Raw genomic sequence first — 26,056 nt, 5'->3', positions numbered from 1 at the left:
TGACTGGAATTTGTGGGCTGGTCACTCACACACTAGCAAGGCTTTTGTGGATTTATTGGATGATTGTTTTCTACATCAGCATGTTCAAGAGGCAACTAGAGGGAGTAATACTCTTGATTTGATTATCAGTAGTGATTCTTCACGCATTAGGAATCTGCAGATAAAGGAACCACTAGGTGGCAGTGATCACAGTGTGCTGAAGTGGGAGTTACTCAAAGAGGTAACTACAATTAGGGGTAAAGGGAAGGGTTATTGCTTTCATAAAGGCAACTACGATGGTCTGAGACAGTATTTAAATTCTATACAGTGGGACCAACTGATGATGTTACCAACAGTAAATTCAAAATGGGAAGCATTCAAAGAACGTATCTTGGCTACTAGGCTTTACATACCAACTAAGAAATATTGTTCAAGGTTTAGGCCTAAATGGATGTCAAATGAACTAATGAGACATATGGCAGAGAAGAAAAATGCATGAGATACATATAAATTAACATGTGACACAGAAGCCTATAATAGATACAAGTTGATCTGTAACCAAGTTACAAAGGAGGTTAGGCAGGCGAAGGCAGATTACGAGAAATCTTTGGCAAGGGATGCAAAGAAAAACAGCAAAGAATTCTTTACTTGTGTAAACTCTAGAAGGAAGGGGATGAATCAGATTGGTCCACTTGATATCGAGGGGTCAACTGTTGATGATCCTGCTCAGGTAGCAAACAAACTAAATGAATATTTTGCATCGACATTAACACATGAGGAGTTATTCAGCGAGGGGAATGCCAGAGGTGTATTCAACTCTGGCAGTAAGCTAGAGAATCTTGTGATAATTGAGAGTAAAGTGGAGGAGAAATTGTTGAGGATAAACATAAAAAAGGCACCAGGGGTGGATGGAATCTATCCGTTATATTAAAGGAGGCAGCAAAGGAAGTAAGCAAATCCTTAGCCATAATTATGAAAGCTTCTTTGGACTCAGGGGAGGTACCCATAGACTGGAGATGTGCAAATGTGACCCCAATTGACAAAGGAGGATCAAAGGCTGACACAAGTAATTAGAGACCTGTGAGTTTAACTTCTGTTCCAGGAAAATTAATGGAGGCACTGGTGAAAGAAGCACTGCAGCATCATCTAGACAAGACTTCAGTTATAGCGCGGACACAGCGTGGTTTTGTCAAGGGGAAGTCTAGCCTAACCAATTTGATTGGATACTATGATGCAGTCACAAAAGAACTGGATGCAGGGAATAATTTTGATATTATATACTTGGATCTTAGAAAGGCTTTTGATACTATTGCACATGGAAGACTGCTGCACAAATTGGAGCAGTGTGGCATTGGAGGCAAATTGCTGCTATGGATAAAGGGGTGGTTAAGGGGGAGAAGACAGAGAGTGGTAATTAATGGACACTGCTCATCGTGGACTAATGTTATTAGTGGAGTCCCTCAGGTGTTGGGTCCATTATTGTTTTTTGTATTTATAAATGATATTGATGATGGTATATCAAGCTTAATGTCCAAATTTGCAGACGATACAAAGGTTGGCAGGGTTGTCAAGGACACTACTGACACTATGCTATTGCAACAGGATCTGGAAAGGTTGAGCAGATGGGCTGAGAGGTGGCAAATGAAGTTTAACATTGACAAATGTAAAGTACTACATATGGGAAACAGCAACATATCAACTCTGTGGTACTACACTGACAGTGGTAGAGAATGAAAAGGATCTGGGGGTAATTGTGCAGGCAGATATGAAGTTCTCTGAGCAGTGCAGATGGTCTACAAGAGTAGCTCATGGTGTATTGTCAATGATATACAGGAATTTTTCTAGCAGGGATAAGGAGGTGATTATTCCCTTGTATAGGGGAATGGTCAGGCCACACGAAGAGTACTGTATACAGGTCTGGAGGCCTCATTTCAAGAAGGATGTAGAGCTGCTGGAACGAGTACAGAGAAGGACAACAAGATTAGTGAATGGAACAAAGGGGTGCTCTTACGAAGAAAGGCTTAAGTTTTGCAAATTACAATGTTTGGAAACTTGGCACCAGCAAGGTGATCTGATAGAGGTGTATAAAGCCTTGAATGGTTTGAGCATGCTCAATGCTGATGGGATTCTTCCTCTTGCTCAAAATAATCAGCTGAGAGGGTATAAATTCAAATTGAGGAAAGACAGATGTAGGATAGACGTACGGAAATTTGCCTTTAGCCAGTGTGTGGTTGGTTGGTTGGTGGAACAGACTTCCATCCCTTGTTGTGGAAGTTGATAGTCTAAATAAATTTAAGGCTCAGCTGGACAGGTATTTCAAATGAACAGAGGGGTGAAGTGGAAGTGTTTTTTTTTTTTGGCTGATGCTGCATAAGCTTGCATTCTTGCATCATCCTCTACTAATGCTGATGCTAAAAGAAGCACTGCAGGATCATCTAGACAAGACTTCAGTTATAGCTAGGACACAGCATGGTTTTGTTAAGGGAAAGTCTTGCATGACCCAATTTGACTGGATAGTATGATGCAGTCACAAAATAACTGGATGCAGGGAATAACTTTGATATTATATATTTGGACCTTAGAAAGGCTTTTGATACTGTTGCACATGGAAGACTGCTGCACAATTTGGAGGAGTGTGGTATTGGATGCAAATTTCTGCTATGGATAAAGAGATGGTTCAGGGGGAGAAGACAGAGAGTGGTAATCAATGGACACTGCTCATCGTGGACTAATGTTATTAGTGGAGTCCCTCAGGGTTCCGTGTTGGGTACATTGTTGTTTTCTGTATTTATAAATGATATTGATGATAGTATATCAAGCTTAATGTCCAAGTTTGCAGATGATACAAAGGTTGGCAGGGTTGTTAAGGACACTACTGACAGTATCTGATGCAACAGGATCTCGAAAGGTTGAGCAGATGGGCTGAGAGGTGGCAAATGAAGTTTAACATTGACAAATGTAAAGTACTACATATGGGAAACAGTAATACATACAAAATACAAGAAACAGGAATACATAATAGAATGTTTTATTAAAATGTTGGAAAATCTTTTCAGCAATTTTCAAAACAAAAACAGAAATAATTACAAAAATTAATGAAATGCCAATATCTGCAAAAACTGTGAGGAACAGAGCTTTACTAATGACGAAGGATGTAACCAGTCAGCAGATTATGGAACTAACGTCAGCATCAAGATTTTCTTTAGCCTGTGGTGAATCATGTGATGTTGTGCAAGTTGTCCTCATTTGTAAATATATAAATTCTCAAGGAACCTAAGAATTGCTTGATTTACTGCAACTTATAGGACAAATGCATGGAGAGGATATAGAAACTTCAATCACTGAATGCTTCAAAAATAAGAGAATTAATATGAACAAAATAAATTTGTATCATGACCGATGGAGCCCTGAACATGAGAGGTGAGAACAAAGGTTTCATTAATTTATTTTGATAAAACATTTTGCGTATATGTTTTCCTTTCACTGTATAATTCATCAAGAGACATTTTGCTCACATATGTTTGTAAAAGAGATGATCCAACAGCGGTGATGGATTTGGTCATAAAGATAGTCGGTAAAATAATGGCAAGACCACTATATCATCGAGAATTCCATGAACTTCTTGATGAAGTTGATTGTCGATATACTGAACTTATGCATATAGCGTTAGATGGCTTTCTAGAGGTGCAGTGTTGACGCGATTTACTGCTGAAGAAATGAAATTATTTTTAAGACAGAAGGATATGAATGTTGAATATGAAGAGCTAGAAGGCACTGATGGGTTACCCAAAAAATTTTCTTTTATGGCAGATGTGACTTCACATTTAAATGTGTTAAATAAGAAATTACAAGGAAAAGGTAACACGGCAGTTATGCTTTTGGAAGAACTGCTTTTGTTTGAACACAACTTACGTGTTTTCGAAGGAGACATAGGAAGTGGCAAATTATTACATTTTCCAATGTAATAATATCAAGGAGGTACTAAAAATAATCTCAATCCTATTAATTTGTCAATTTTTCAATGAATATCAAATGCATACTGAATTTAGCTGTAGAATTTAGAAAGAAAAAGGCAGGAATTTTTTCAGCAGAGAAAAGGAGGTGATTATTCCTTTGGATAAGGCAATGCAATGGTTAGGCCACATCTTGAGCTTGCATGTAGGTTTTGGAAATCTCGTATTAGAAAGAATGTGGATATGTTGGAACAGATGCAGAGAAGAGCAATGAGGTTAGTGGGGGGGGAACAAAAGGCTACTCTTACCAAGAAAGACTTCAGTTCCGCAAATTGCAAAACTGAAGCCTTAGTAAGAGTCTGGAAACCAGGCATCTAAGAGAAGATATGATTGAGATGTGAATAAGCTAAATGTTGATGGAATCCTTACCATTCCTTAGACATCACAGATAAGCTAAGACACGAGGATGGATGGTTGCAGGATAGATGTGCAAAATTTTGTTTTCAGCCAGAAGGTAGCTAACTGTTGTGACACACTCAGAGGGGACAAACAGGTGATGTAGGAAATGGTTCCTCTCTTCCTCCTCAGCTGATGCTGTAATAGGATTGCATCCTTTCTTATTTGCCACTTCTGATACTAATATGGTAAGAGCTATCTGGAGAGAAATCATAGTGTGAAATAATACCTTTCACAGTAATTATATAATGGATGCAATAAAGAAGAAAGAAAGCATATGCTCTTTCTCCCCCCCCCCCCCAAGTTGTGAAGTGTTGCGAAGCCAGCCTAAAAAGGTTGGCTTCACAACATGTGAAGTATAAAAATAGTATACTTCAGCCTACCAGCAGTAGCCATAGCATGCAGATGCTTTAAAATCAGCCACTGCAACTGCTGGAATCTAAACTAGCCGACACCACACAGTAGATGCTGCAAATGAGATAATGTCTATCCAAAGCAAGTTTTAGCAAGAGTACATTCACTTGTTTGCTTTGGGAATAATAAACTACAAAGGCTTCATAGTAGCATTTCTGCTACTATGAAGCCTATATTTTTCCTGTTTTCATGATAACTAACATTGATTTCTGGAATTTTCAATAGAGAAATCATAGCAAAAACACTTTTTTTTTTTTTTTTTTTTTTAAGGTAGTGAGAGTTTCAAGTTGGTTTTAGAGAATAGATGAATAACGAAAATCACCGATATTCGTTGGAGTCTAACCAATTCTGCCAGACCAGTAGAGTATTAATAATTTTTTTATTGATGGGATATGAATCGAAACTTCGCTGAATTCAGCGAGGTTTAGATTCATATCCCATCATACGAAACCAATAATGTTTAATAAAAATAATGTTTTAAGTCCTTTAAATAAGACAAATTTTTTATTAAAAAAAAGTTGATTACTGCAATGACTGTGATAATTTAAAGATTTTTAGTAGTTTCTTACCTTGTATACTGGTAGGCAAATACAATCAATGAATCCAACCTGCATTTTTGGAAGTTCATCTTTTTTATCTCTATCCATCATAGCCTAGAAGGTAATAAACAATTAGGAACATTAGATAAACAGAAGGTAATAAACACCTAATAAACAATTAAATAATAATAATAAAAACTTTTAAGTTAAATCCTTTTTATTCTACAATAATTTAACACAGAACAGTATACAGGCAGTTCCAGCACTTTACGAGTTCCTGGGTTTACGAGTTTTTTTTTTTTTTTTTAAGTATCAACAAATTCGAAAATATGAACATTAATTGTTCATATAATAAAATATGAAAAAAAAAATTAAAGTTAAACATTCATAAATCCCACATTTAAAACCACGTTTGTAGCTATACAATACAGTGCTCCCCGCTTTACGATATTAATCCGTTCCAGAGACGCCATCGTATCATGAAATATCATAATGTGAACCCAATAACACTTTTTTTTTAGTTATTCATTCCAAGACCTCGAAAATTGAAAATTCTGCTATATAACTAAGCTATTTATCTCTCTAATAGGTCATTTTTATAATGCAAATTGTATTAGTTACCTATTCAAATCATTAAAATGCACTAAACTTTCATCGTTATCATATGTTCCATTATAAGAATCAATTTTGAACGCCTTTGTGATATTTTTCTAAAGCACATGTCTGGAGGTTGCAACCATAAAACAATAAAAACAATTTGCACTTTTCGGTTTATTGTGGTTTTCTGTTTTTTTTTTTTTTTTTTTATGTAAACCCCAAACACGAGAGGTATTAGAACCTATAGTACTTAGTACCGTGCCTGGGTTGGAGGTTGAGAAGACAAAAGAAGATATTTGTTGACATTAGACTTGAACTTCTGTAGACTGTAATTTTCAGGAAATATGTACGAAGGAAGGTTGTTCCAGAAAACTACAGTTGAATGAATAAATGAGGAAGATGAAAAGTTGATTCTGTGAATTTGAAGTTGGACAGTAAATAAATATTGGCTGGTGGCAGTGCGAGTTCGAACTGTTTTGAAAGAGAAAGCGGGAATTATAGAAGCCAATTCAGAAGAACAGTGCCCATGGAAGTATCTGTAGAAAAGTCATGCAGCAGAAACAGTACATATATGAGACAGAGAGTGGAGAGACTCTGTTAGAGAGGAGTCATTAATTAACCTAACAGCCCTCTTCTGAATGGAATCTGGAAGCCTGAGAGAGGTTTTGGAGGCACCGCCCCAGATGTGGGAAAAATATTCCATGGTAGGGCGGATTTGCGATTTGCATAGAGTGAACAGCTGTTTGGAAGAAAAGTAATGCTGAGAGAGAAAGAGAAAACTAAGTTTTTTAGATGCAGACGAAGCAATATTTGTAATCTGCTTGTGCCAAGAGAGATTAGAAGTCAGGGTAATCCCCAAAAGAGATATCATTTTGCCTAGAAATCGGAGTGTCACCAAAGATAAGCATAGGAGCAGAAGAATCCTTCTTTGTGAGATATAAGACAAGACTGAGTTTTAGAAGGATTGAAATCAATTAAGTTGTCTTTGCCCCACTGGAGAATTACCTGGAGATCGGCATTTAAGGAATTGGTAGCGGATATTCAAGAAGTTCTCAGAATAATCATCTGAGAGGGCATAAATTCAAATTGAGGAGACAGATGTAGGATAGATGTGTGGAAATTTGCCTTTAGCCAGCGGATAGTTGGTTGGTGGAACAGACTTACATCTCTTGTTGTGGAAGTTGATAGCCTAAATAAATTTAAGGCTGAGCTGGACAGATATTTCGAACGAACGGAGGGGTGAAATTGGGAGTGATTTTTTTTTTTTTGTCTGATGCTGCATAAGCTTGCCTTCTTGCATCATATGCCTCTATTAATGCTAAGTTGAAGTTGATTGAGCAGGGCAAGGTTTTTCAAAATGGAAAGTGGAATGCAATGCGCTATCATCGGCAAACCTATGGATAGGATTTCCAGTCAATGGAAGAAGGTCATTATTATACAAGGGGAAAAGAGTGGGGGAAAGAACTGAACCTTGGGGGACACCGGCATTAGTGGAGAAGTTAGAAGACAGAGAGCCATCTACCACACCCTCAGTGAGTGATCAGAGAGAAAACTGGATAACCAATTACAAAAAACAGTTGGCAAACCATAAGATCGAAGCTTGTTTAGAAGACCTTTATGCTAAACATGATCGAAAGCCTTTGAGATGTCAAGAGCAACTGCTTGTGTTTCACCAAACTTTTCCATTGAATTTGTCCATATATGGGTAACATAAGCCAGAATATCACCTGTGAATCCACACTGATGGAATCCATACTGGCAATCGTTGATCAGATGGAAGGTTTCTACAAATAGGTAGTTTAAGAGTTGGTGGTTAATTGATTTCCCCATTTCTTTAGAAAGAATAGAAGTAATTGCAATGGGAGGAGTTTGTCACCCTTTTTAGGAACTGGTTGGATATGAACAAATTTTGAAACAGAAGCAAAAACACCTTTGGAATAAGAAAGTGAAAAAAGACGGCAAAGAACATAAGTTCAGGAGCACAGGTTTTTAAACAAGTGGAGAAATACCATCAGGACCTGGAGCTTTCTTAGCATCAAGATTTGTCAAAATCCTTCTGATATCCTTTTGATGGAAGACCACAGGAGGTATTGAATGGAACGTGTTGGAAATGGTGGGAGGTGTTTTACCAAGATCATTAATACATGAGTTAGAAGAAAAATGGGATGCCAGCAGGTTTGCTTTATCCTTGTCTGAAGTGACAACAGAACCATCTGGTTTTGACAGTGGGAGCAGAGATGGGCAAAAGTTGCGGCCAATAGCTTTGGCAAGAGACCAGAATGCTCGGCTACCATTAGGGCAAGAAGCGAGTTTTCTACTCTTAGCCTGTTCAAAATCTCGTTTGGACTGATTAATGATCGCTTTTCAATTGTTGCGAGCTTTGGTGTAGAGAGAAAAAGAAATTGAAGAATTGGAAAAAAGCCAATTACGATATGCAACATTCTTCTCTTGAACAGCTTTAGCACATTTATTGGAAAACCAAGGTTTAGATAAAGGACGAGATTTTAAAGTGGAGTGTGAAATAAAGGATTCCGTTCCTACAAGAATAATTTCACTAACACGATCTTAGCAAACGTTGACATCAGACGTTTTGAACAGTAATCCGACCAAGGAAAAGAAGAAAAGAAATCCCGCAGGTCATCCCATTTTGCATTCTTGTAATTCCAAACAATACGAGGTTGTGAACAGCCATGTGTTCTGTTGTTATTTAGGAGCATTAGCAACTAAAGCCATATTGCTCTGGGGATATGCGGTGGTCATTCCCTGACCTTACCACATCCTCTCTATTTGGTGACTCACGGGGGACAACCATGAGATAAAGGCTCCATTGGAGAAGAGACAATCACCAAGTTGTGATCTGAGGTATCGAAAGGACCACTCACTCTGACCATGTACTTAGAACGGTTGTTTGTGAGAAAAAGATCAAGCGTGTTAGCTGTATGGTTAGGATTGTCCAGTATTCTTGTAGGTAAATGATTGTTATTTTTTTGTTTTTTAGGAACATTAGCAACTAAGGCCATATTGCTCCGGGGATATGCAGTGGTCATTCCCTGACCTTTCCACATCCTCCGTATTTGGTGGTCATGGGCTCAAACCCAGGTCTAATTAAGAAACATGTGCTACGCACTGCTGCTCCTGCCCACCTGGCTACAGAGGTGCCATAGGTAAATGAACAATCTGTGCAAGGTCATTAGAAATTGCAAAAGCCACAGCATCTTGACCAGCTGGGTCGGTGTGACTAGAAAACGGAAGCCAGCTGGAGTTGTGAACATTAAAATCACCAAGGAAAATTACCTCGCTGTTAGGAAAGTTGGACTGGAGAAAGTCAAAGAGCTCCAAGTGATTAGTGGAGTTGGGAGAACAGTAGAGACAACAGATGAACTTGGCACAATCAGGTAGAGAGATTTTAAGCCAGAGAAGATCAAAAAGAGGAGTTTCCAAATTACCAAGTCTCTGACAGGGAATATCGGAATGGTCATATGCACAAGACCACCTTTGAGGCGAAAGGAATCATCCAGCGAATAATTTGGGCAATTGAGATGAGCAGTAGTTGAATCAACTGATAACTGAGATTCTGTCAGAAAAAGTAAATGGGGTTTGGCAGACTGCAAGTGGAAATGGATATCGTTGAGATTAGAATTGAGACCACGTATATTTGTGAAATGAACTATGAAGTGTTTGGGAGGTTTAGATCTTTTCGCAGATAAGCTTACTCTAATAGCTTGACAAGTCATGGTGTATTCAATAGTAAGGAAAAGTGGGGGGGACGTGCTGTATGAAGTAATGAAATTTTTGGATATGGCATAAACATGGTAAGAATATACCCAGATCCTTGACATAACGTGGCTTCGACAATGCCCCCCACATACATGCTACTCGGACTCCCTCCAGACACTATCTGGCAGAGTAGAGGTAGCAAGATTATACACTAGCTGATTCGGAAGCCTCCTAAAGAGTTACCAATAGGTTCGGTCTAGTGTACTAACTATCGGCCGGCCTGCAAACACCGTTTTAGAACTGTACCCTCAAAATGTAAGGAAAATTGTATCTCGCCATGATGTTCATCATAACCTCAAAAGTCATCAGTCATACTGCATGATGGAAGAGATGGGGAAGGGGTGACTGGAACTTAGCTCTGTAGACTAAACATGGGTTCCACCACTTCAAGCCTCCAATAAGCAAAGTGGTGGTATTGCACCGGTTGATGAGAGTCATCTACAACCTAGTACTGCCTGGTAACACAGAGGGGACACCATTCCTCCATTTGGTGTGGGTGCCACACATCGACCCCTGCTTAAGTTGGTTCATACCTGGTGGTCACCCAGTGTGCTTGTGCATGGGGGTCATACCCAAGATTACTAACAGTCCCACCATCGTAAAGCAAGCAGAGGATTTGGATGTCACAGATCATCCGGACTTCACCGAAATTGGGTCTACTTGACTTGAATGTCACCCAGATATCAGTTCCATCAGCGTTTTAGACTCCCAGGTGGCAAGTTCAGCTTGTCTGGCATATCTGAGAGAATGTCCGTGACAACCTCAAGGACTGCAGGCAATTATAATTAGTTACTGCAGGCAATTATAAACTGGTAGTAAACTCGATGTTACAGCATTTGCGAAAATACCAATAACTGCAATTGTGTGGGTTTTTATGTTATTAAGGTGAATCGTGTTTCTCCTTCACTGCAGTCTTCAATCATATGAAAAGCATAAGTAAATTTTCAGATTCTTCTGTTCATTCCTTTTCTTTGTAAAATTGTTACTCTGCATGTATTGTGTTCATTGCAATCTCACTTGTGCGTTTGTTTGTTATTTGATTTTTAGGAGCATTAGCAACTAGGGCCATATTGCTCCGGGATATGCGGTGGTCATTCCCTGACCTTTCCGTATCCTCCGTATTTGGTGGTGACGGGCTCGAACCCCAGTCTAATCAAGAAGTGTGTGCTATGCACTGCTGCTCCTTCCCACCTGGCTACGGAGGCGCCCACTTGCGCATATCGTGTTAGTTAGTTGTAATTTGTGCATGCCATTAAAAAGTGCTTATGCATGCCATTGTGAAATTTATAAAGAAAAGAGATCTTGGAAACAAACGCCTCTTGAAGCATTTCTGAAGAAGGCGACTCCTTGTGAACAAACCAATAACGAGTGCCAACCCAACAATGAGTGATCAATGAGTGTGCATTTAGTCAATGAAGAATAAACATTTTTTAACATTTGTAAGTCATAAATAATTTCTTTAAATTTTAATTTGCTTGATTTTAAAGGCTGTTTTCATTTCTTTGGATAAATCAATCATTGTTTAAACATAACTCGTGTTTTCAACATTATGTCTACGGGAAATAAATTCCTTTATGAGCGCACGCGCGCGCTAAGAACGAATTAACTCGTAAAGTCGGGAACTGACTGTATATATATATATATATATATATAAACAGATATATCTCATGGTAATAAACAAATACCAGCTTTATGCAGATCAATAGCAAATATATATTCTACAAACAAATTGTCATGTAATTAACCATTCATTAGAGCATGGAACCCCATATTAGGAAATTTCTCAAAACTTGTAAGAATTGAAAATCTGTATGGTTCTTTGTAAAATCCAGAAATTTGATGGTGCTAAATTCTATGGCAAACGCTCCCGTCTGTTGTTGTGGAAGTGACTAGTTTGAATAAATTCAAGAGAAAACTAGACAAATTATTGGAGGGGATGGGCAGGTGATGCGGGAATTTTATTTTATTTTTTTTCAGCCACTGCTTTATAAGCTTGCTTTCTTGCATCATATGCTGTTATTTATATTATTACTTCAAATTCATCACCTATGTCCAAAAAAGTTTTATTTACACAAGGATCAAGATGATGCTGGTCATGTTTTTTGACAAACAGAGTGCAATTCACAAGAAATTTGTACCTAAAGGGAAAATTGTCAATTCTACATTCTACGTACAATTGATTCAAAGACTACTGAAGTACATTTCCTGGGTAAGGACACAATTTTGAAATAAGAGAAGCTGGTTCTTGTTGCACTACAATGCTCCTGCCCATTCCGCACTTGTTGTGAAGACAGTTTTCACAAAACGGGCATTGTACAGGTTGCCCACCCTCCCTACTCTTGTGATCTAGCACCAGCAGACTTCTTCCTCTTTTCCAAGGTGAAAACTGTTTTCAAAGGAAAGAGATTTCAGGATATTGAGGACAAAGGTAAACATACAAACCAAACTAAACATTTCTTTGGATGGCTTCACTGACTTTTTTCAGAAACTTCTAGAATGGTGTAATAAGTGCAATCAATCAGGTTGTGATTAATTTGAATAAAAATAAAACTACTTTTGAGCTCCTTCACTTTCTTTGTGAAGGAGCAATAGTTTGTAAAACTTATTGTGAGGACTTTCGTAACAATCCATATCTCATAGTGTACTATTCAATGCTACAGGTTCAAAATCTTTAAGTCTGTGAAGCTGTACAACAATAGCGTTTTTTCACTTCTCTAACTTTATCCTAAGGTGATGTGTCAAGTTGACCTCTGCAATAAAAATCTTCTTTAACAGCAGAAGTAGAGTTATTGCATGTTAATTCCACACCAGCCTTATAACCATTTGTAAATGAACCAGTGCTAGTAGTGTCTACAAGAACGGAAGAAGACACAGAACTATCCTTGCAGATGTCACTAAACAGTCTAGTAGGGTTGAGTTAAGCTGTGAAAATCTCTATGGCCAGTAATCAAGCTTCCATCAATCTGTTTATTAATCAACTCACTTTTATGACTAAATTGACTATGACCAAATTCTGTCATAATTAATTCAAATGCACCACACTGTCCAAAACTGTTCTAAGGATCTTTACATAACCTCTCTGGAGCTCTCTAGTCCAACCAGTGTCATCTCCACCTGTGTGTAAAACTCAGATTTCCATATTGGCATTACCTAGTCTAAGGAAGAATCAAAGGATACAATAATTTGCATTTCTCCCTTCTAGTTCTTTAATTCTTGGGAAAAAGACTTTCTTATTGTTCCACAGCTGAAAATTATACTTATAAATCTGCAGTTAAATTTTCTCACATTCCTTAACAATCAAAGCATCAGTTCCCAATAATCATGAAATCCCTTATAAAAGTGAGACTCAAGCTTGATCGTACACCCCCCAGTAAGTCTGTCATGTGAAAATCAATATCATGTAAAGAATTTAGAAGATGACATCCCTCTGAGATCCCAGTCTTGACTGTCAGAGTCTGTTACCTAGACCCCTATCAGTTTCATGAAACTTATAATAGAATAAGCAACCATAATCATCTCCTGATCAAATTTTATAATTTGATGCAAGTCCTTACCATGAAGAATATTATCCAAGAAATTACCAACCAATGCCTCTGTGTGTTGATTAGTAATTAACATTAGAAGAGGCATTTTATGCAAGAAAGCAAGCTTTTATAGCCTCAGCAAAATAAAAAATAAATAAAAAAAGACCTTCACATTTCACCCATCCATTCACTCCAAAAGATTGTCTAGTTATTACTTGAACTTATTTAAACATAACAACAGATGGAAGTTTGTGGATTCCACAACAACAGATGGAAGTTTGTTCCAGCCCCAACCATCCCATGGCTAAACACAAATTTCTGCACATCTATTCTACAACTTTCTTATCTCAATTTCAATTTATACCTCCTCAGGGGTGTTATCTGAGAAATAAGAAGAATCCCATCAGGAATGAGCTTGCTCAAACTATTCAAGGCCTTATATACTTCAATCAGATCACCTTGCAGTCTCCAGACACTGCAATCTGCAGAACTTAAGCCTTTCTTGGCAAGGGAAACCATTTTTCCCCTCGCTAATCTCGTTGCCCTTCTCCGTATTTGTTTCAGCAGCTCTGCATCCTTCCTAAAATGAGTCCTCCAGACCTGTATGCAGTATTCAAGGTGTGGCCTGACCATCTTATGCAAGCGAATAGTCAAGCCACACCTTATATATCCTTATCGCTGCTAGCAAAATTCCTGTATATCACTGACAAGAACCCCTGAGCAACCCTTGCAGAATGCTCAGAAAACTTCACATATGACTGTACATTTAACCTCAGATCTTTTTGATGCTCCACTACCGATTGTAGTACCACACAGTTGGTATGTTACTATGGAGTTACTGCTACTCATATGCAGTACTTTGCATTTGTCAATGTTAAACTTCAGTTGCTCCCACTCAGCCCATCTTCTGAACTTTTCTAGATCCTGTTGCAGTAGCGTACTGTCACTACTAACCCCACCAAACTTTGTATCATCTGCAAACTTGGACATTAAGCATGATATACCTTCATCAATATTATCGATAAATACAGAAAATAACAATGGGACTGACATGGATGCCTGGGTACCTCCAATAATAACATTAGTCCATGAAGAGCAGTGTCCATTGGTTACCACCCTTTCTATTTAAGTGTATACCATCCCTGTAGAAGCAGTCTTTCCTGTTAACAAGCACAGACCATGTGGAGAAAAAATTTTATCCCATGAGCCTTGCAGAATCTCTCCATGGCCGAATTGATTGGCAAGGCTCTCATCATATACTCCCTCCTATCATTGACTTGTACTTGTTCAGTAAGTCAGTTGATCTCCTACTCTTAATTTCATTACTGCCAATGTGTACAACAATATCACCCTTTGTGCCCTTGATATTTGTGCTACAACATCATCAACTTTGGCTCCTGGCAGACATATCCTGGTTCTATTCAACCTATCTTTTTTGCACAATATATTCCCCGTCTCCTCGACAAAAAGAGTTACCGACAATAACTAGCTTCTGTGGGATGAGTGGATTCTGCCCTGAAGGTTGCCGCTGTGTTGCCTGATGCACAAGAGTGAGCTCTGGCATTGTGTTGGGCAGCTGAGAAATTTGATGGGCCCATATTTTAATTCCTTTGAGGGCATCTACCCTACTCATCAAACTCTCATAGATGCCCATAAGAACACTGAGTTGGCACCAAATTTCTTGACACTCGCTGCACCTAGCATACACACACAAAGACTTCCTCCTTGGCTATATCATGTCCTGTTCCAAAAAGTCCACAAACATTTCACAAGTTGCACATTTTTTTAAAGCTGTAACGAGTTGGAGTTATGTTTGTTTGTTTGGTTTTTTAGGAGCATTAGCAACTAAGGCCATATTGCTCCGGGGATATGCGGTGGTCGTTCCCTGACTTTCCGCATCCTCTGTATTTGGTGGTCACAGGCTCGAACCCCGGTCTAATCAAGAAGTGTGTGCTATGCACTGCTGCTCCTGCCCACCTGGCTATGGAGGCACCAATGAGTTGGAGAATCGCCCCCTTTGGTTCTCCGAGCCATAGCATCTTGCTACTTTGTACCCGTTGCTTTGCTGTTCTAATCTGGGGCATGATTTCTGTTTAAATACAATTTAAATAATTAATAAGGTTAATAAATTTAATTGATTAATTGACAATGTAGCGATAAGCTAAAGCAGGATATGTATTACCCAATTGAGGGTACACGTGAACAGGCAAAGTTTTTACGGCTCCAGCTAATAGAAAAGTTTTTCTTAAGCTTATGCTTTTTTATTGACTTAAATTGGCATATTGATTTATTTTCTAGAAGTGCTTTATATTCCTAGTAACAATACCTAGTTTAATTGAACTTAGATAGAGATTTTGTAGGTTATTACTTAGTATCGGTAAGGGTATCTAATCCACGTGTTGGACAAGTTTTGCAGCTCCACAAACGCTAAGTTTTTAATTATATTTAGCCGTTTTATTGACTTAATTGTTATATTAAATTATTTTCTATAAGTAGCTTATAGACCTAATCGAATTCTGTGGTTTTTTTTTAATTTAGATAGCGCAATTTTGAAAGTAATTAATACCTAGTGTCCGTAGATTTGCTGTTCATAACTTGCAGCCATTATTATACAATACAATGTATACCCCGAACTAGATAGCATAAGGTTTAACGTAAAACTAGATAGGGATTATAGTAATATCAATTAATCAGTAAAATTTACTAAACTTATTAAATTTCACTGTCAATTAAAATGTACTTTTTTTTACTAAATACATATAACGACCTAGTTTTTACAAACGTAACATAAATTAATACATATAACTTGACAGCAGATAAAAAAGTCATATAATGTAACTCGGTGATAATACTGGAAACTGAAATACATATATATAGTGTTATAACTGCATTGGGATGTGAGTTTAGGGTTATATTTTATATTGTAATTTTATTTGAAATTGAATAGAAATCATGATTCTGACCAGAGCAGCAAAGCAAAAGGCTCAAACTAATGGGAGTGCTGTGGCTCAGGGGAGAACTGAGGGGGGGGGGAGAGTTTTCCTCTGAATCACAGCTGTTTGAAATGCACTGTTTGTTTGATCTTTGTGGATGCTTGAGATGATATTGCCAAGGGAAATGTCTTTATGTGTGCGTGATGTAAGGAGTGTGAGGAAATCAGGTGCCAACTCAGTGTTGTTATGGGCCTATATGAGAGCTTGAAGGACAGGGTGGATGCCTTCGAAGGATTTAAATCGAGGAGCCCCATCAAGCTCTCAGCTGACCATATCAATGCCAGAGCTTGCACTTGAACATCATGCAACACAGCAGCAACCCCCAAGGCAGAATGTGCTGGTCCCAAAGGAACTAGTTGTTGTTGATGGCTCTATTGTTAGGGAAACGGGGAAGATGCTTTGTAAAAAGGATAGGTGGAACAGGACCAGGGTATCTCTGCCAGGGGCAAAGTAAGGGGCAATGACGATGTAGAGCAGATATAATTTTTTTTAAGGGCACAAAAGGTGATATTGTTGTACACATTGGCCATAATGATATTAAGAGTAGGAGACCGGCAGAATTACTTAACAAGTACAGGTCAATGCTGAAAAAAAGCTGTGAGTTAAGGTTGAATTTGAAAGTGTCTGCAATTCTGCCCAGACACGATAGGAGGGAGTATATGATGAGAGCCTTGTCGATCAATTTGGCCCTGGAGAGACTGTGCAAGGCTCAAGGGGTAGAATTTTTCTCAGCCTAGTCTGTGGTTGTTAACAGGAGAGACACTGCTTCAACAGGGGTGAGATATACCCTTAAATAGAAAGAGTGCAAGAATATTTGCTGATGCTATCGAGGCAGAGTTAGGTGGGTCAGAAAACTGCTAGCTTGGGGGAGGATACATGGGCTAATAGATTAACAGTAGCCACTGGCAGAGGTGACAGTGATTCTTGCACTGCTTCTATTGAAATGAGCAGCAGCCTGAAAAACAAGGTGCAGGAGATTCCAGAGACTGCTGGGAGTCATTGCGGAACAAGTAAATACATGGGCTGTGTTAGGGTAGCTAAGAATAGAAATAGGTGCATGTATACTTGTTTGTACACCAATGCTAGGAGTTTAACAAATAAATTTGAGGTGTTGGTCAAAACTTCAAATGCAGATATTTGCGATAACAGCAGAACTGGAATTTGGGGAGTACAATGTGTACAGGAAGGAAAGACAGGATAGGAAGGGAGGAGGGGTTATGCTATTGGTTAAGAATCCCATCAGAATTCAGCATGCTCAACCCATTCAAGCCCTTATACACCTCAATCAGATCACCACGCAGGTGCCTAGTCTCTGGCCATTGCAATATGCAGAACTTAAGCCTCTCTTGGTAAGAGGATCCCTTCATTCCCCCGCACCAATCTTGTTGCCCTTCTCTGTACACACTCAAGTAAATCTACATCATTCCTAAAATGAGGCCTCCAGACTTGTACGCAGTACTCAAGGCATGGCCTGACCATTGCCTTATACAGAGGGACAATCACCTCCTTCTCCCTGCTAGCAAAATTCCTATATATCATTGACAAAACCCCATGACCTGCCCTGGCAGCCTGTCTGCATTGCTAAGAAAATTTCATATCTGACTGCACAATTACTCCCAGGTCTTTCTCATTTTCTACCACCTTAAGTGTAGTACCACAGAGTTGGTACGTTTCTCTGGGGTTACTTCTACCCATATACAGTACTTTGCATTTTATTAAAAACGAAAATTATAGTTCCTCAGAGCGGTTTAATATACTTAGAACATACATACAAAGAACGGTTCAATATACAAAAAGCTTTCGGCTGAGTAGACAGCCTTCTTCAGTTAAACAGAAAACATTAAATGACAGTTAGAATGGAGATGTGCACTGCCAAACTGGTGCATGAGGCGCGTGGCTAATTGTTCGAGGTTGAAGTTTGTGGCTGTGACGTATGATGGTGACACGGCCAGCATTTGTCTATGGGCAGAATTATTGCTTCTGTGATGGGGTTTAACTTGACAACCACTGTTCCTGTTCAAAGAGGTATCCGAGCATTTTATGTTTAATGATTCCAACCAGGTGCGCCGTAGGTAATGGTGGGACCTGTCCACAACCACGACATTGCAGTGTGGGTCAATGTCGTGGTGGGTTGTCCAGACGTGCTCAGCAATAGCTGAGTGCTCCACATCTGCCAAACGGATCGCCCTTTTATGTTCTGAGAGGTGTTTCTCGAGCCGACGTCCAGTCTCTCCAAAGTAGCAGCTAGTGCAGTCACGGCAAGAGATGCGATAGACCAAACCGCTCTGCAGAAGGGTGGGGACAGATGTTTTCACGTTGGAAATGAGAGAACGTAGTTTCCTGCCTGGGAGTTGGATGCACTTTATCCCATGTGATTTTAGGATTCTACCGATCCGTTGTGACAGGTTGGGGTAGTATGGGATAAATGCCCTCGTGGATGACTCACCACTGTTGATGCTACTGTTGGTCGCTACGTTGTCGCGTGCCTGTAGGTCACACCTGTCAAGGGTGTCGATGGGATAGCCACACCTCGCAAGGTCCGCTTTGACCCTGGTGATCTCTGTGCATCTTTCACCTACAGAGCTAGAGTGTGTCCAGGCGCGAGTTAGCAAAGTTCGGGCAGTGGTGAGGAGGTGACCCTGTGCGTGTGCTGACCGGAAGTTGGTAAATTGGGCAGCACACATAGGTTTATGATAAACTGTCGTCTTTAAGCATGTGTCTTCGCGCCGGACGAGGGTATCTAGGTATAGTATGGTGTTGTTCGACTCCAGCTCAATCGTGAATTTTATGAAGGGCGATAGTGAGTTGAGGTGGGTTAGGATTCGCTGACCTGAGTCTCTAGGGATAACTACGAACACATCGTCTACATAGCGACACCAAAAGGTGATGTGATCTGGTGCATGTGTAAACGCACGTCGCTCTAACTCCTCCATCACGATGTTTGCCGTGACCGAACTGGCAGGGGGAACCCATGGCTGTGCCATGCACCTGGTGGTAAATTGAGTCGCTAAACATGATTGCACCACCTGTTAAGCACAGTCTGAGGGCAGTGGAAATGTCATCAGGTGTCAGTCTGGTTCAGTCGCTAAGGGTTTCATCATTGTCCAAGAGTTGTCTCGCATAAGAGATGGCAACTTCCACTGGGATGGAAGTAAAGAGTGATATTACATTGAACGATGCCATGACTTGATCTTGTGAGATGGATATAGTGCGGATCCTTTCTATGAATTCAATACTGTTGGAGACGGTGTAGGTGGTCTTTCCAACTAGAGGAGAAAGAAGCCTCGAGACAAACTTAGACAACTCGTAAGTCGGTGATCCACAACAGGATACAATTGGTTTTAGTGGTATGTCTTCTTTATGTACCTTCGGCAGGCCGTAAAACCGTGGGATCTGACACCCGGAGGCACGGAGGTGATTACGGGTTGACTGCTTTATCTTCCCCTGTTTGAGCCAACTATGCATTTGTCAAGGTTATACTTCAGTTGCCACTTCTTAGCCCATCTGCCCAAATTATCTAGATCCTATTGCAGTAGCACACTGCCATTACTGTCATTAACAACCCTGCCAACTTTGTATCATCTGCAAACTTCGACATATAGCCTGATATATACCTTCATCAATATCATTGATAAATATACAAAACAACAGTGGACCCAACACCGAACTCTGTGGGACTCCACTAATAACATTAGTCCACGAAAAGCAGCACCCATTGATTACCACCCTCTGTCATCTCCCACTCAACCATCCTTTTATCCATTGTAGCAACTTACCCTTAATACCATTCTGCTCCAATTTGTACAATAGTCTTCCATGCGCAACAGTGTCAAAAGCTTTCCTGAAATCCAAATATATGATATCAAAATTATTTTTTGCATCCAGTTCCTTTGTAACCACATAATAATATCCTATCAAATCTGTCAGACAAGACTTTCCCTTAACAAACCCATGCTATGTCTGAATTATTGCTCAGTCTTGTCTAGATGATCATGCAATGCATCTTTAACCAGTGACTCCATTATTTTACCCAGAACAGAAGTTAAACTAACTGGTCTGTAATTACTCGTGTCACCCTTCGATCCCCCTTTGTGAACTGGGGATACATTTGCACATCTCCAGTCTGTGGGAACCTCCCCTGAGTCCAATGATGCTCTCATAATTATGGCTAAGGGTTTGCTTAGTTGCTTTGCTGTCTCCTTTAATATAACTGGATAGATCCCACCCACCCCAGGTGCTTTTCTTATGTTTAACTTCAACAATTTTTCTTCCACTTTGCTCTCAGTTATTACAAAATCATTAAGTATCCTGCTACAATTTGATAACCTTCTGCAATTTTTAAACCTTAATACCTCCTCATGTGTGAATGTAGATGCAAAATACTCATTCAGTTTGTTTGCTATCTGAGCAGGATCATCAACAGTCGAACCATCGATGTCAAGTGGACCAATCAGATTCATTCCCTTCCTTTTAGAGTTTATATAAGTAAAGAAATCCTTGCTGTTTTTCTTAGCATCTTTTTCCAAGGATTTCTCGTAATCTGCCTTCGCCTGCCTAACCTCCTTTGTGACCTGATTACAGACTAGCTTATATCTGCCATAGGCTTCTGAGTCGCTTGATAATTTATATGCATTTTTCTTCTCTGTTACGAGTCTCATTAGTTCATTAGATAACCATTTTGGCCTAAACCTTGAACAATATTTCTTAACAGGTATGAAACTTTTAGTAGCTTCCACGATTAATTCCTTGAATGCTTCCCACTTAGAATTTACTGTTGGTAACATCGTCAGTTGATCCCCCTGTACAGAATTTATAAACTGTCGGAGACCACTGTACTCACCCTTACGAAAGAAAAAACCCTTTCCTTTACTCCTGACGGTAATTAAATCTTTAAGTAAATCCCACATCAGTACACTGTGATCACTGCCACCTAGTAGTTCCTTTATCTGCAAATTCTTAATACATGAATGATCACTGCTGACAACCAGATCAAGAGTATTACTTTCTCTGGTTGCCTCTCGAACATGCTGCTGCAGAAAACAATCATCCAATAAATCCACAAAAGTCTGACTAGTGTGTGAGTGACCAACCCACAAGTTCCAGTCAATATCTGGGAAGTTAAAATCCCCCATTATAAGACATTCCGATTTACTAGCCCACTCTATTTCTCTGTACAATTGTTCATTGTACTCATTCAAGTCATTAGGCCTATAACACTCCTACTCTTATTTTTGCTTTCGCAGTGCTTATGTCACACCAAACTGACTCAACAGTGCACTGTTCATCTATATCAACTGGATGCACTTCTTTTGATTTTATGTTTTTCTTAATTAACAGCATAACACCTCCTCCCTTTCTATCCTGTCTATCCTTTCTGTACACATTGTACTCCCCAAATTCCAGTTCTGCATTCCTTATATCTGTGTGTGACACCACATCTCTGGTATCCCAACAATATCTGCCTTTGATGTCTTGACCAACACTTCAAATTCATCAAATTTATTTACTATACTCTAGCATTGGTATACATGCAAGCATACATGCTCCTATTCCTAGTTACCCTAACACATCCCATATATCCAACTATTTCAGGATGACTGCCATCCGTTCCTGAAACCCCCAACATCCCTCACTCCAGGTCGCTACTTATTCTAATAGAAGTTGTGCAAGAATCACCTTCTCCTCTGCCTACGGCTACTGTTAATCTATTAGTCCTTGTATCCCCCCCAAGCTATCAGTTTTCCGACCCACCTAACACTGCCTCGATAGCATCAGCAAATATTCTTGCACCCTTTCTATTTAAGTGTATCCCATCCCTGTAGAAGCAGTCTCTCCTGTTAACAAGTACAGTCCAGGCTGAAAAAAATTCTATCCCTTGAGCCTAGCACAATCTTTCTAGGGCCGAATTGATCGACAAGGCTCTCATCATATATTCCCTTCTATCGTGTCTGGGCAGAATTGCAGACACTTTCAAATTCAACCCTAATTCTCGGGTTTTGTTCAACAGTGACCTGTACTTGTTAAGTAATTCTGCGGTCTCCTACTCTTAATATCATTAGTGCCAACGTGTACAACTATATCGCCTTTTGTGCCCTTAAAAGATGATATCCGCTCTACAATGTCATCAACTTTTGGCAGACATTTGCCCCTTTTGCATCTATGTGTGAACAGAGATGCCAAAATACGCATTCAGTTTGTCAGCTACCTGAGCAGAATCATCGACAGTTGAACCACCAATATCGAGTGGACCAATCTGATTCATCCCCTTCCTTCTAGGTTATAGAAGTCTTTTCCGTTTTTCTTTTCAATCTTTGCCAAAGATTTCTCATAATCTGCCTTTGCTTGCCTAACCTTCTTTGTGACTTGATTAGCTTATATCTACCCTATACTTCTGTGTCGCCTGATAATTTATATGCATCCCATGCATTTTTCTTCTTTGCCACGAGTTTCATTAGTTCATCTGACATCCATTTGGGCCTAAACTTTGAACAGTATTTCTTAGTTGACATAAAAAGCCTAGTAGTTTCCAAGATTAATTCCTTCAATTCTTCCCATTTAGAATTTGCTGAATGTGGGACCAACATCATCAGCTGGTCCACTGTATAGAATTTAAAAACTGTCTGAGACCACTATAGTCACCTTTACGAAAGCAAAAACCCTTCCCTTTACCCCTGATGGTCGTTACATCTTTGAGTAAATCCCACATCAGTACACTGGGATCACTGCAACCTAGTATTTCCTTTTTAACTGGATTCTTGATGCATGAATAATCACTTCTGGTAATTAGATCAAGTATTACTCCCTCTGGTTGCCTCTCAAATATGCTGCTTTTATTAGTGGAGTCACCCAGTTTTTGGTGTTGGGCCCATTTTTGTTTTCTAAGTTTATCAATGATATTGATGAAGGTATATCAGGTTTAATGTACAAGTCTGCAGACAATATGAAGGTTGGCAGGGTTGTAAATGACGGTAATGACAATACAAATGCAACAAGATCTAGAAAAGTTGGGCAGATGGTCTGAGAGGTGGCAACTGAAGTTTGACAAATGCAATGTACTGCATATGGGTAGCAGTGACCCTAGAGTAACATACCAACTGTGCAGTATTACATTCTGTGTAGTGGAGAATGAAAAAGATCTGGAGGTAACCATGCAGTCAGATATGAAGTTTTCTGAGCAGTGCAGACAGACTGCAATAGCAGCTCATGGTATCTCGTCAGTGATATATATAGGAATTTTGCTAGCAATAATAATGAGGTGATTATCCCCTGGCAACGATCAGACCAGAGATGGATTTACCATGAAGGTAATGAAGCTTAAGCTACAGTGCCCCCTCACTAAGTCCTGGGAGGAGCTCTAGCAATATACAGTGAAACTTCTCCTAACGGACACCTGTCGTTAACGGACACCTCTCTACAATGAACATTTTCAAATTCCCCAACTCACCTCTATTGGTTTTAACATGTTTGCAGCTTCTGTCTAGCGGACATTCTCTGTAACGGACGCGGACAGACAATTTTTTTTTTTTTTTTTTTGATTTGGAAGTTGGCGCATCGGCTTCTGTGGCCATATTGCACCTCCCAAGGTTTTTGCAGTACTTTGATCCAAGCCCGAGGCGGGAATCGAACCCGCGACCTTTGGGTTGCCGGGCAGGTACTTTACCCACTCGGCTAGCCCGGTCGGCCCGGACAGGCAATCTGCACTGTTTCGTTTAGATTAGCACTTAATTTGATCTCCCCATAACGGACAGTGGGCGAGCTCATGGCCCTTTTTCTAGGAACTTTTCTTCCACGTATTGCCTCAATCGTGTGTTTATTTTCTATTTCCGATTCTCTGAATTTTATCAAGGTTTACGTCGCGGTTCTAAACCCTTTTTCAAGGATTTTAAGGCACGTGTAAAACTTCTGATGAATTCGGTGTGTGCAGGGGCGGGAATATAGTCGGCCTTTCGTCTTTTCAGTTTCAGTTTTCAGTTTTGTTCAGTGTCGTGTGAAGTGCACAATGTCTTCTCGTAAACATCTAACTTTAAAAGATAAAGTCGAACTCATTAATGCGTATGATCGGCAAAAAAATAGTGTTCGCACTCTCGCTGAAAAATTCAAAATCGGGAAGACGCAGGTAAGCAACATCCTAAAGAAAAAAAATGAACTGCTCAAACAATTTTGGCAACACGGAAATGATCAGGTTCAAAAATCATTCCCGAAAACTGTTGGACTTCAAATTGACAATGTTACGTACGAGTGGTTTTGTCGCGAACGTTCTAAAAAAATTCCCATTAATGGGCCTATTATTAGGGAAAAGGCTTTGGAGGTTTCGAAATCTATGGGAGTAAATGAGTTCAAAGCTTCTGTGGGATGGCTAGACAAAAAAGTTCAAAACTCGGCATAAAATTTCTTGGAAAACCGTTAGTGGTGAAGGTGGATCTGTTGATACTGGGGTTGTAACAGAGTGGACCGTCCAATTGGAAGATTTATGTCGTGATTTTGAAGCTAAAGATATTTACAACTGTGACGAGACAGGTTTGTTTTTTAAAGCTCTTCCTGAAAAAACAATGAGTCTAAAAAACAAAAAGTGCCAGGGCGGAAAAATTTCTAAGGAACGCTTGACTGTACTATTGTGTACAAATATGCTGGGAGACTTTGAACAACCTCTTGTTATAGGAAAACCACAAAATCCTTGTTGTTTCAAGGGCATAAAGTTGAATCTTTTGAATGTTGACTGGAAGTCTAATAAAAAAGCGTGGATGACACGAGATATCATGAACGAATGGATAAGTCACTTTAACCAAAACATGATTCGTCAAAACAGAAAAATTATTCTTTTGATGGATAATGCTGCATCTCACACGCACATTGAATTGTCTAACATTCAAATCGTTTTTCTGCCACCCACCAAACACATCTGCAGAGTGTCAGCCCTTGGATCAAGGGATAATAAAAAATTTTAAACTTCACTACAGAAAACGAGTTTTAAGACATCTCATTGCAAACATGAACGATGTAACATGTGCAAGTGACCTTGCAAAGAAAATCAGCATCCTAGATGCGATTCAATGGATTTCCTCTTCAGTAAATGCAATTAGAAAACAAATTGTCATGAACTGTTTTGTAAAGTCTGGCTTCTCAAATGCAAAAACTGAAGTTGTGAACAGCAATGTGGAGTACCAAGAAGAACAAGAACTTCAATATCTATTTATAATGTACGATACTTCCGCTACAAGTGACCCTGGCTACAAAGATATAGACTCGAACCTCACTACAGAAGATGGTGCTCTAGATATCAACGACATTATCATCGATATTTTTCAAGAAGTTCCTCATGAGGATGAAGAAATGGAAGGAGGTCATTCTGTCGAAGAACATATTAACGACGAACCACCAATGAAAATAGAAGAAGCGCTCATACAAATCAATCGTTTAAAAATGTTTTTCGCCGCTGAAGAAGATACTGAAGGACTTTCGATGGTTTCTTCGCTCCAAAAAAATGTTGAAAACAAAATTATCAGCCGGAAGAAGGTGCAGAAGAAAATAAGTATGTATTTTTCTTAAGATAAAGTCATAATATGCATAGCACAATTGTATGTATATTATTTACAAAAATATCTTGCAAAATCTGTATATAATTTAATTTAATTTTGCATTAAACGTTTAACAATTTTTCTTTATCTCTTGTGTATGTAATTGTATATTATTTACAAAAATTTTGTTCAAAATCTGTATATATTTTAATTTAATTTTACATTAAACGTTTAACGATTTTTCTTTCTTTCTTTTTTTTTTTTCTCCCTCGGACTTCTTGTTAGTGGACACTTCTCTCTAACGGACAC

At 39.2% G+C, this 26,056-nt stretch overlaps 1 protein-coding gene across 3 annotated transcripts in view; it reads right to left on the bottom strand.

The window, feature by feature from the left end:
* LOC150085670 (cGMP-specific 3',5'-cyclic phosphodiesterase-like) overlaps window positions 1–26,056 on the bottom strand; it is a 575,777-nt gene that overhangs the window by 64,786 nt on the left and 484,935 nt on the right. For all 3 annotated transcript variants that reach the window (XM_090374174.1, XM_090374175.1, XM_090374176.1), the window contains exon 19: window positions 5,372–5,455. In XM_090374174.1, coding sequence (XP_090230300.1) covers window positions 5,372–5,455 — 84 coding nt within the window. The remainder of the gene's footprint in view (window positions 1–5,371; window positions 5,456–26,056) is intronic.

This window comes from Mastigoproctus giganteus, chromosome 5, assembly GCF_048544385.1.
Source record: "Mastigoproctus giganteus isolate SK-2022 chromosome 5, ASM4854438v1, whole genome shotgun sequence".
Taxonomy (NCBI): Eukaryota; Metazoa; Arthropoda; class Arachnida; order Uropygi; family Thelyphonidae; genus Mastigoproctus; species Mastigoproctus giganteus.
Note: the sequence above shows the minus strand (reverse complement) of the source record. Positions and strands in the feature narration are given on the sequence as shown.